The sequence below is a fragment of the Hipposideros armiger genome, unplaced genomic scaffold (genome assembly GCF_001890085.2).
Source record: "Hipposideros armiger isolate ML-2016 unplaced genomic scaffold, ASM189008v1 scaffold_27, whole genome shotgun sequence".
Classification (NCBI taxonomy): domain Eukaryota; kingdom Metazoa; phylum Chordata; class Mammalia; order Chiroptera; family Hipposideridae; genus Hipposideros; species Hipposideros armiger.
This window is the reverse complement of record NW_017731377.1, coordinates 2,377,584-2,389,359: the sequence shown is the minus strand read 5'-3', so window position 1 is coordinate 2,389,359 and position 11,776 is coordinate 2,377,584. Positions and strand designations below refer to the sequence as shown.

Sequence of the window (11,776 nt, the reverse complement as noted above, 5' to 3'; positions counted from 1 at the left end):
CAGGACTGAGGAGGGGAGGGAAGGGCTTTCAAATAAATACACTCAAGGAGTCAGAGCTGAAATTTCAAACGGAAGGAGCACAAGCGATTGGGAGAAACTGGATATTCCGGGCCCCTTTGCTACAAGACCCAGAATTTATGTAAAAACACCTACGCTTAGAGCCCCTAAGTACATCTAGGTGCCTGGGTACAGCTCTAAGAAGGCAGAGAACGAAAAGGCCCCTTTCCATGCCTTCCAGCACTTTTTCTCCGGATGGCCTCCCAGAGGATCCTGGGGATTTCCATAGCTTCCAACGCACCGCCATAGGGTTCAGCGAGGTTGGGGAGCTCTTCTCTTCATCTCGTGTTTCAGCCCAGAGTCAAGTTGTCCCTGGTTTTAAGCTGCTTTCTAGACTTAACTCCAAGGAGGCATTTCCTTGGCCTGAAGAATGAGGACAGTGAAGGAAGAAGTCCCCCCAAACACACACACCCCTTTTTTAATCAGAATATCTTGGACACTGTTTTTATATTAGCCTTCTGTGCAAAATTTTTATCGGAAGAAAAGGATTCTAGTCCTTAATAAAAGTTTCAAAAATCACTGGAACAGACAATATCTAACATCCATCCAACTAAAAGAAAAATAAATCCATGTTTCTATAGATCAAGTTAAGTTCATCTAAATAGTTCCAGACCACCAGGCTTTTTTATAAACCATTTTCAAAATTCTACTTTATTCTTACAAGAGCTTCATAGCTTAATTTAATATCTTTTAAAGTATCCGAAAATGCCCAAGAAAGGCACGTGAAAATTGCCTGAACTGTCTAAAATACAAACCCTGTTTTTCTTTCAAATTAAATACCATCAGAAGAAACTACTGTGATCTCTCATTAACCAGTGACACACTGGGCGACTTACTGTTTCTGAGCACTTTGCACTGTTGTAAGTGGGAGCGACAGTGCTGTTCTATCTATTTCACAGGCCTGTGAAAGATCAGCCTGTGAAAATGTTTTGTAGACATTATAAACCAACAATTAATATAAGCTACTACTGGAATATCTGTTGAGAGTATTGTTATAAACTTTTCTAAACCTAAGATGGGCACTATATACCAAGTCATGTTCTTGTGATTTCTTTAAGATGATGATGATAATACTAGTACTAATATTTATAGTAATACTAATAGTGATACTAATACTAGTACTAATACTAGTACTAACGCTAATACTAATAATAGTTATACTGGGGTAGAAAAGCAACATATCCTTAACTACAGGAAAGAAAAAGAAAAGGTAGGAAGAGGAAACGATGACCAAAAAAAAGGAAGGAGACAGCTATGAATAAAAGTGTTCCGACCCCACTGTGAGCAAGCAGTCTCCCTCAGAAAGCTTTGGCCAGAGATGCCGCACCAGCTACGGAGCTTTTGTCTGTAAAGGTTGGAGACACTGAGATCAGCTCTGTCCCTCAGTGCTCCCCGATGGACTCCGCAATTCCACACATCACAGGCCAGGATTTATTAAGCAAAGCCCAGCCCACACCTGAGGGGCTCAGTGGCTTGTAACTGATTCCATGCAGATGAGGCCCAGGCAAATCCGGAGGCAGGCGGGGACCTCTTCTGAGCTGCCCCATTCCTTCTGGGCGATTCACTCACAGGATGGGCTGCTGTGTTTTCCTATAAATCCCTCTGCTGTCATTTTCACTTGGCAGATGGGGCAGTAATTGACCCAGATATTTATTTTTAATGTAACTCAGGAAAAAAACCTCATTCTAAGGCTCTAAAAATTGTCAGTCATTATGAAGTAATTAAGACCCAGAGTATCACATAAAATTCTTAGAGAAGCTCAACCCCCTATAAGGTTATTTTCTCATAGTCCATTATAGCTCCATTATATGTGATTTGAAAAAAAACAAAAATCAGTGTAGGCACGTTCATCAATTGTGTTTGCAATTATGTTTTAAGAACTGCTTGCTATAGCAAATTCCTCTTAATCTCCCTTCCAAATCTTTGAGAATATAATCCCGAAACAATGAAAAAACAACCAATTTCTAGTGCTGAATGAGCATAAAGAATGTTTTTATGATTGTTCCTGTTCATTTAATTTATTTTCCATTTAAATGGCCAATTAGAATTTTACCATCAAATGTGCGGAAATACTGACACATTTAACTACTTCAAATCTCTTGGTCTGTTGACCTTTGACCACCACACCTGTGTCCAGCAGTGATTTAAGCTGCTCAAGGAGAGAGGTGAATTGAACAGCCAAACAAGCTAGAGAATATGAAAATATTAAGGTCACATGAAGAATACACTGAGCAGGCAAGTCTTCAGGGAATCCACAAACCATGAAAATTCATTCACCACCATCCCCTACTTATATGACACAGAACAGACACTGACATAACCGGAGTCTTTGGCCGGTAGACCCTACAAGGAAGAGAACACATGCACGCTTCCTTTACCATCTGAGGATAAAGTTTTGTGTTGCCCAGTGTTTCAGTGCTTGCCAGCTTTATATCCTTTGAAGCTATTTAAAATCCTCATCCTCTGTGATGTCTGATGCTGGATTGAAATATCTGGGCAAACTCAAAATATCTCTAGCAAAGTATGCTCGTATCTATTTTGTTTCAACTTTGGGAACTTTGAACAACCCTTTAGCATGGTAGGGTCATCCTTCTATGAGCATGTGAGACCATGTGGCTCTGTCAAAATGCTACATAAGAACCCCCAGTACAGTCATTCTAATTTTGGAATCCAGGGATGAAGGACATAGGTGATGACAAAAAGCTGCTCTGAGTTCAGTAATGTGAAATGAATGTATACTTCACTTATCACAATGTCGTTTCCGTTACACATGGAAAACTGGAAGAAAAAAAAAGATGTGAAAGAGATGATTATTAAGGTCTCCAGATCATGCTCAGTGGATAAATCAATTTGCAGACTGTTTGTCCTAACTCTGCAGGCCCTGGGGGTCCACAGCCCAGGCTGAAGTCAGATCTGCAGAAGCTTTTGAAAGAAAGGGAGGCAACAATACTCTCATTTAATGATTTCCTTTCTCATTCCCAGGTCTGGGGGAAATAAGAGATGCCAAAGCATTGGTTAACAAGAGAGGCTCCTTGCAGACTCAACTGTCACACTCTCGGCTCTGCTCCTGGCTATATCAGGCAGCACTTAGAGCGTCTAGCAGACATAACAACTGTTTATTACAAAACTCCAGTACTCAATTTTTGGAAAAGAAAAAACCAGCCTAACCGAAATGATACCCAAGATCTAGTTGACAAATGTATTGTTGTCTTGAATTCTTAACATTTCAAACTCAAAAAAAGACACCTCCACCCTGAATCCTTGATCCCTGTCCTCACTTAAAAAACATGATGGACACAGATTTTGACTTCCATCTAGGCTTCTAGCAACAGTACAATCTAGGAAGACAAATCTTCAACCCTTCTTCTCAAATTTATCTCCCCAATCACTTGCTCTTGCCCTTAGTTTCCTCATCTGACAAAACAGTGGCAATGGTTTTAAAGAACTTTCTAAAATGAAATATTAGTCAAGACTACAATACATAATATAGCTAAAGGGTGAATGAGTTCTCCAAGCAGGTTAAATCTTTGTGATTTAGTTAAAGCATTTCATTATTTGTAGACCCCTGAAAAACCTTCCTGGAGTCAGAGGGTTCTCTGATCACCCACTTTGAAAGCCACTGGATTAGAAGATGGTTAAGTCCCTTCCAGGTGTGAAATGCCTTGACCCCACGTCCCACCCCCACGGCCTATGCCCCAGGACTCCTGATGTCAGTTCTTCAGAGGGCGCCTCTTGTCAAGAAGTCAAGCTTGTCTTTTCTAAGACTGAGTCTTAGAAAATAAAACCTGCAGTTTTCTCATGGCCTATATTTTGTCCTTTAAGGTAATGGGTCTATTCACAGAACTAATCTGTCTTGAACAGCTATGTGGATTTGTTGGGTAGAAGTGCTATATTTGGTCCTAGAAGTTACAACTATGAGTCATAGGACCACTGACCTCGGGGCTCACTTTCTGCCCAGTGGTTTGAAAGACAGAAGCATTTTCATCCTGCTTGCTACACGTTCAAGGTTAATTTTATACCAAACATAAGAGAAACAAAAAACAATCAAATTCCTTATAGCAAGCACTGAACACCAGAATTCTTATATTTTCAGGAATATGTCAATAACTTAGTAATTTACCTTGACTGACATTGAAAGGAGTACAGTGAGACTTACTATGCACCAAAAAGAGATTTAATGTCGTCTGCAAGGAATTTAGTTAAGAGTTTTACATGGGTTGGTAAAATCTGCTAATAACAACTCATCACTGCTTCACAGAAGAATGGGATCATTAATCTCACGTAAGATACACAGACATGTACATCCACCCAAACACTTCAGAAATTAAGTCAAACTAAGAAAGTATATGGAGTTGCTCTATATTCGTGGGGAAATTACTCAATGCTTTGTTAGCTCTCTTAAGCAGCAAGGACATGAGGATATGCATTTGGAGAGGTGTGTAGATATGACTTGCTAAGAACACAGCAGAGGAAAAGAAGAAAATGTCTTCCTTTGTCGTGCCCTGTGCACATTCTGCGGGCTGACCCCAATACCCTGCCAAGCGACGCTGCGTGACCCATCTATCTTCAACATGCCCAAGAGCTAGAGGGGTAGAAAATGTATATCCTCGATTTTCTAGAACACTTCCAATTGGAAACAATTTTATCTTCAAATAAGAACCTCACCACAACTCTACTGGCTTCATTTAGTGGCACTGCCCCCCACTTTACAAGAGAGAAAACGGAGTCCAAGAAGGAAAATGACCTGGGCATTGACACCACTGGAAGGTGACATGAGGACTGCCACGCTGCTCCTCCCAGACCCAGGCTGCAGCTCAGGGCTTCTGTTGAACATGTCACCTTAAAATCCCCTGGAGTATTCTGTTGATAAAGAATGTGAGATCCAGATTTTCTGTGGTACTTGTGTAAATCTCACTTACGAGAAAAAGTTATACAGTCCCTTTCATGCTTCTGGTTTCGGTGCCTCTTGGCTGTGCAGATTTCTAGAAGCTTTTGAATAGACTAATAAACATGGAATTGTTCTGAACATCTGTAAGCAAAATACGCAGAGATATCACCCAGTGAATGAACATCCTGGGTTTTCTTGCCAGAAGTGGGGTTATTTGTGTATTAGGCTAATGCACTGAAATTAACCCAGAATGCTTATCCATTGCAGAATGTCTTTTCATATTTTCATCTGTATAGTCATTATTATGAAATGTAAGAATAATTCTCTATCAGGGTATTCAGGAATGTGAATAGCTCAATTACTCCTAAAATCAATGTAGTAAAGCAACAGCATGCCAGTTAATCAGTCAGTTTGCATAACAAATGTTTGAGAAGGAGGGAGGGAGGGAGGGAGGGAGAGAGGGAGGGAGGGAGAGAGGGAGAGAAAGCAAGCCAAGGTCAGCACAACTCTTTAAAACAAATATGAAAGCTCAAGCTCTCATTTGACTATAGAGAAAGAATTCTGGAAGACAGGTACTAGTATTTTTCTACTTTGTATCATAACCTGCCCCTAATTCCTACTACAATGTATGTGGTACATTCCCAATCAATTGTGGACTTAATTCATTCAAGAAAACCTACACGAAATCTAGGTTCCTCATGGCTCTTTCATTCCAGCTTTCTCTGGGTTCTCCTGTGCCACGCATACACTGAGCTTTTAGAGAACACCAAATGAATGAATGAACCCTCGGAAATCACTTTAGAAACACAATGGCAGCCACAAAGACTTAAAATTACTTCTCAGCATATCTGTTAGAGACAGACCTGAAACACAAGAAAGAGCCAAACAGTGGCTGTGAGCGATGCCACACGCCTCCAAGCTGAGACTGGCTGCCTCGTGCAGGCGTTGGCAGCTCTCAGAGAGCTCAGAATTCAGGCCTGAAACATCTAGGAGATGCAAGTTTCCCGGCCTGGGAGCTCTGGGTTTGGTGCTAAATGACGACTCCAAGGAAGGGTGGTTTAAATGCCTGTTACGGAAGCATGGTCGCTTTTAAAACGGTTTTAAATAAAATGATGACACATGTGAGGGGTGAGGAACCTCCAACGAAATGCAAGGAGGCAATCACAGCCCTTAGAAAATCATGGTGGTCTGACTTCTGACTCCAAGATTTGAGGGCCAAAATTCCGCTTTCGTCATTTAATTCAACCCAAGGTTAATCCAATATGGAGAGAATGACCTGTGTAGACTAAGCTCATAATAGACTGAGATATACATCTCAGGGTGGCATTTAATTGAATTTGAAATGAGAATTAGAACTGTCTGGCTGACTGACCGGGTGTCTTTATTTTCTTTCTGTAAATAACATCCACAGGAGTGCAAAAGATGAGAAGTGTCTATAGAGTGTGAATCAGAACAAGAGGAGTTAATGATAGAACTTAAAAGCATCATGGCATCAGGTTCTGCGAGTCTGTCCAGCAGCCAAATTTTACAGAGCAACCCATAGGGTACCAGCAGGACTGCCCCTTTCCCAGGCCGGCCTGGCTGACCAGCCTCCCTGCTGAGGTCCTCTCTTTTTACCTTTTACATATGTCAGGGCATTCCATCAGCTTCTGGAAGCCAAACTCTCTTCTAAGCGGCTGCATTATAGGCTTATTTTATGGTTTCATTCCCAAAGGGCAACTTTATTGCAAATTCTTGAAAAACTACTGTCCCCTTGTATCTTCTCCATATATCAGGCAGAGCAGCCAGCAGGGAACAGACCCACTGGTGAGCCTTCAAGGAGTGTTGTGCTTACATGCCCAGCTCTGCCCACGTGTCATCATGGGGCTCGTGTCCTCTCTTGTCTGTTAGAATCCGTACAGCTTTTCTATGGACCTAACTGCAACGCCAGCTCAGGCTGGAGAATAGCAGGGCCATCAACAGCCACACAAAAATGCCACTCAGACATGAAGACGCACCCGGCTTTTACGCTTATGTACAATACTGGTTCACTCATTCATCCCAAAGCCATGCACACCCACTAGCAAGTGTCATTTGTGACAAACTACAGCCAACGGTTCTGGGTTCCATGCTCCTGGTCACTGATCTGTGTGCCAAGACAATGCTTGTGGGAGCTCTGACATTCATCATCATAGAATAGGTTGGCAGTGGGAGTGGGGGGAGTGGTCAAGCTGGCCCTTTGGATTTTGAGAACCTCCTCCTGAGTGCTACCCCTGTATCTCGGACACCTGCCCCAAGAATCCAAATGGTACCTTAGGCTAAGTGTGCTGCTATATGAGAGGAGAAATTTGCCAAGCAACTCAGGTCCTTGGGCTTTCATTGAATGAATCAATGAATGAATACATACATACATATATACATACATACACATATACATACCTTTACAAAAGACACCTGGGCTGTAACTGAAGTTTTACAAAGTTAATTACAAACGTAAGAATAAGCAATTTTGAAATGAATGCAAATACTGAACATAGACGGGTATTTCTCTCACATGAAACCTCAGCGATTAGTATGCATCTTAGTGGAGACTTGGTTTTTCTTCCTTAAAAGTCAGACCCCTCCGGGGCAGACTTGTTCAACAAGGCTTTGAGCACCTGAGGCTTCAGCGGGGAGGCCCAGCCAGTATAACTTGCTTTCTGTCTCCCCCATCCTCTCCTCTGTCAAAAATCTTTAATTAGCTGGTTACCATAATTACTCTAGCTAGGGACTTTGTTTGTTCTCCTTCCCTGCCATTCCCAGGGATCTCAAGGCTCTACCACTTTTGTGCCAGGGGAACCTTTCTATCACAGCTTCTCTCTGCCTTTTTGTTTTTCCCTTTCATGATCAGAACAAAAAAAAAAAAAAAGCTTAGGGAAAGAAATTATCTCTCCTTCTGTGTCTGGGTAAGACCCTATAACTATCTATTCCCAATCAGGAACAAGTTTCCATGACAACCATGCTTCCTGATGCCACCTCTAACTTAGCAGATAGCGTTCACATCATAGACAGTTCTTTACCAAGTTCCGTAGTTTCTGTACTTCACCATTGCTAGAGGCCTCTAACGCACCAGCTGTTTGCATGGACTGTATCTTAAAAGGGTTTTGTCCTTTTCTCTTCTAAACATCAGAAAGACAAAACAATGCTTGGGATTTTCTTCACAGGAGTTATTAAAAAGCACACCAATAAATTAAAAGGTATAGGCATGAGGGATAGACATAAAAGAGAACTTGTGAATAGATAAATGGAGAAAAACTGGGATGTGATGACAACTGGGTGACTTACACCAAGGTCAATGGCATGAACTTTGCGCTAAGAGCTAATGAGGTTGGGATTCCTGCTACGTATGACCTTGGGTAAGTTACATTTCCTTTCTGAACTGCAACACTCCCTTGATAAAGGACAAGCACTGAGACACTTCATGGAACTGTTTGGAAGATTACACGGTAAAAAAGCAAAGATGCAAAAAGTGCTTATTACAGTGTCTGGCCTATAGCAGGAGTTCAACAAAGGGGCATTATGTTGTCAACGTGAAGATGAAGAGTTGAATTGGAATGAGTCTGAGCAAACAAGCAATCACAATATTCTAATTGATTATTGACATTTTGCTGGGGAATAATAGTATAACCAGTAGATATTTGGAGATTTTCTTAGCAACCTTTTCTCTTAGGCTATTCAATCATGTCTGCAATTACAGGGAGGCATCTATTCATTTCCATTCCTGAGACTTAAGAGGATACACCTGGGCAATCTCCAGGGTTCATCTAAATCTTTCTATTTATAGCTCTGCATAAGCATTTGTTTAATTCTGAAACAGAAGCAAAGAAAAAAAATGGATTAACCATTAAAGTATTTGTTCAATATTGTACATTCTAAACACTAATCAAAACATTTCAATTCTCTAGAGGCAATAAAAACAAGAACATGTATATTTTTATAAGATTTTCATTGCTGCATAACTCAAATTTCATTTCAAAATAAGAATTCATATTGTAGAAAACATTCAATATGCTCATTATTGAACAAACTTCCATATTCCAACTCCTCCTCCACTTTCATTCCACAGTGCCCTCCAAGAGCTGAGAGGGTCCTCACAAATAAAACCAATTCAAACCTTATTTTAAAAGGTAAAATGCTTTTGCATTTTTAAAATCCCTTTTCTGTCAATATGGTGGACTATATATCTAGATAAATCCTATAAAATATTCTTTAAAAATGTGTTTTTATAGTATGGACAGTCCTCAAAATATTAATATTAAAAATAAAATTATCATATGATCCAGCAATCCCTCTTCTGGGTCTATCTCCAAAGGAAATGAAACCAGTACCTTGAAGTGATATCTGCACTCCCATATTCACTGCAGCATTATTCACAATAGCTAATAGCCAAGATATGGAAACAACCTAAGTGTCCATCAACAGATGAACAAAGAAATTGCAGTATATGTACAATGGAATATTATTCAGCCTTTAAAAATTAAGGAAATCCTGCCACTTGTAACAACATGGATGAACCTGGAGATCATTAATGCTAAGTGAAATAAGGCAGACACAGAAAAAAAATATTGCATGATCTCACTTACAAGTGGAATCTAATAAAGTCCAACTCAGAAGCAGAAAGTAGCATGGTGGTTACCTCGGGGAGGAGTAGGGGGAATTGGGGACATGTTAGTCAAAGGGCACAAACTTTCAGTTATGTAGGGTAAATTAGTTTTTGAGATCTAATATATACCATTTTGATTATAGTTAATAATACTGTATTATATATTTGAAATTTGCTAAGAGGGTGGTGCTCTCACCACACACACAAAAAAGTATGTGATGAGATGGATATGTTAATTAGCTTGACATATCATGTTGTATACCTTCAATATATACAATTTTTATGTTAAAAAATGCTTTTAAGAAATAAATGTGTCTTAAATGCTACCTGAGCTGGCAGAAAAGTAAAGCAAATACTTGAAGGCCAGAAACAAAATCCAGAGAGGGTACCTGGTATTTGAGCGAGAATTTGCCATGGGGGCATCTGCCTACCCTAGTCAGCAAATTCTTTTCCATAAAGGGCCAGATCATAAATGTTTTAGATTGTTAGGGCATACAGACTCTGTTGCATCCACTCAGCTCTGCCACTGTGGCATGAAAGCATCCATAGATAATATATAAATAAATGTGTGTGACCATGTTTCAATAAAACTTTACTTATATAAACAGGCAGCAGGCAGCACTTAGCCTGCAGGCCATAGTTTGCCAATCCCTTCATTATAGCCTGGATTTTAATATTTTTGCCTCAGGAAAACATGTCTGGTATATGATATGTTTGTCCCCATGTGTTAGGCTTTTGCCATAATGGCCCCAATTTCTTTTTTTTTTTTATTAAAGTTTATTGGGGTGACAATTGTTAGCAAAGTTACATAGATTTCAGGTGTACAATTCTGTAATACATCATCTGTATATCACACTGTGTGTTCACCACCCAGCGTCAGTTCTCCTTCCATCACCATATATTTGATCCCCTTTACCCTCATCTACCACCCGCCCCCTCTTACCCTCTATAGTAACCACTAAATTATTGTCTGTGTCTATGAGTTTTGTTTCTTCATTTGTTTTTCTTGTTGCCTTTGTTGTTTTCAGTTGTATATACCCAATTTCTTCACACTTCCCTGTACACATGCCTTTGGGGAGTCCCTTCCATATTGACTCTGGGCTAGATGCTGTGATTTGTTTTGGCCATGAGATAATAGTAAATGTGACACCAAAAAGACTTGAAAAGTGCTAGCAGAACAGCACTTGTCCTCTCTTGCTGCTCTGGGGATCTCTGCACCCACCACCGTGTGAATTTGTCCAGGCCAGCCTGCTGAAGACACATGGTCCATCATCCCCATTATCAGAGCCAAGAGCAAACACTAATGAAAGCTGGGACCAATTGCCAGACATATGAGTGAAGCCATCCAGAAACAACTAGACCCCAGGCAACCCACTAGTTGACTGAAGTCATGTGAGTGAGTCTAGACAACACCAGCAGAAGAATCGCCAAGCTGAGCACAGCCTAACTTGCTCACTCACAGAATCATAAGCTAATAAATGACTGTGTTAGTGATTAAGTTTTGGGGTGATTATTCTGCAGCAAAAGCTACATGAGACATCCCATAGGATGTTTGTTATCTTCTAAAAATATAAAGTAAGAGGCCAAGAAGTGTATTTACAGAAATGGGAAAGAGAAGACAGAGGAAACACAAAAAATTTATATGTACATTTTAAAGATCCTATCACCTGCCAAGAGACGCAAGCCCTTCCTTGCTTCCCCTAGTAACAGGATAGAACAAATTCCTCCTACCTGAGCAGACTTCTTTGTAAGTAGGATTAGAAGTGTAGCCTCCTGCATAACCAACTTGAGTTGAATATACTCCTTTCAGGGTCCAGAACTTCCTCTCAGCTCCCCAGAAACAGCCCATTCCTAAGAAAAATATAAGATACAGATGAGTCCTTTTTCAAAAGCAAGATGGTCATTGCATATTAAAAGCTCTGCTACACTAGAAAAGAGATGTTGTTCCTGTCATTTGGTAATCAAACATGACTAAGATTTCATCTTTTAAAGGAGAGTTTCTAACATTTAAAAATAATTCTATTTACGATTATTTGCGTATAATGTCTGCTTTAGTTGTGCAAAAAATAGAAAGCCTCTCATTTTATTTATTTATTCATTTTAATTAAAATGTATTGGGGTGACAATGGTTAGTAAAATTACATAGGTTTCAAATGTACAATTCTGTAATACATCATCTATATATCACATTGTGTGTTCACCACCCAGAG

The 11,776-nt window shown here is 40.1% G+C and overlaps 1 protein-coding gene across 5 annotated transcripts in view; it reads right to left on the bottom strand.

The window, feature by feature from the left end:
• The window catches only part of MSRA (methionine sulfoxide reductase A), a 375,212-nt gene that overhangs the window by 190,124 nt on the left and 173,312 nt on the right, over positions 1-11,776 (bottom strand). For all 5 annotated transcript variants that reach the window (XM_019636164.1, XM_019636163.1, XM_019636166.1 and 2 more), the window contains one exon: positions 11,298-11,417. In XM_019636164.1, coding sequence (XP_019491709.1) covers positions 11,298-11,417 — 120 coding nt within the window. The remainder of the gene's footprint in view (positions 1-11,297; positions 11,418-11,776) is intronic.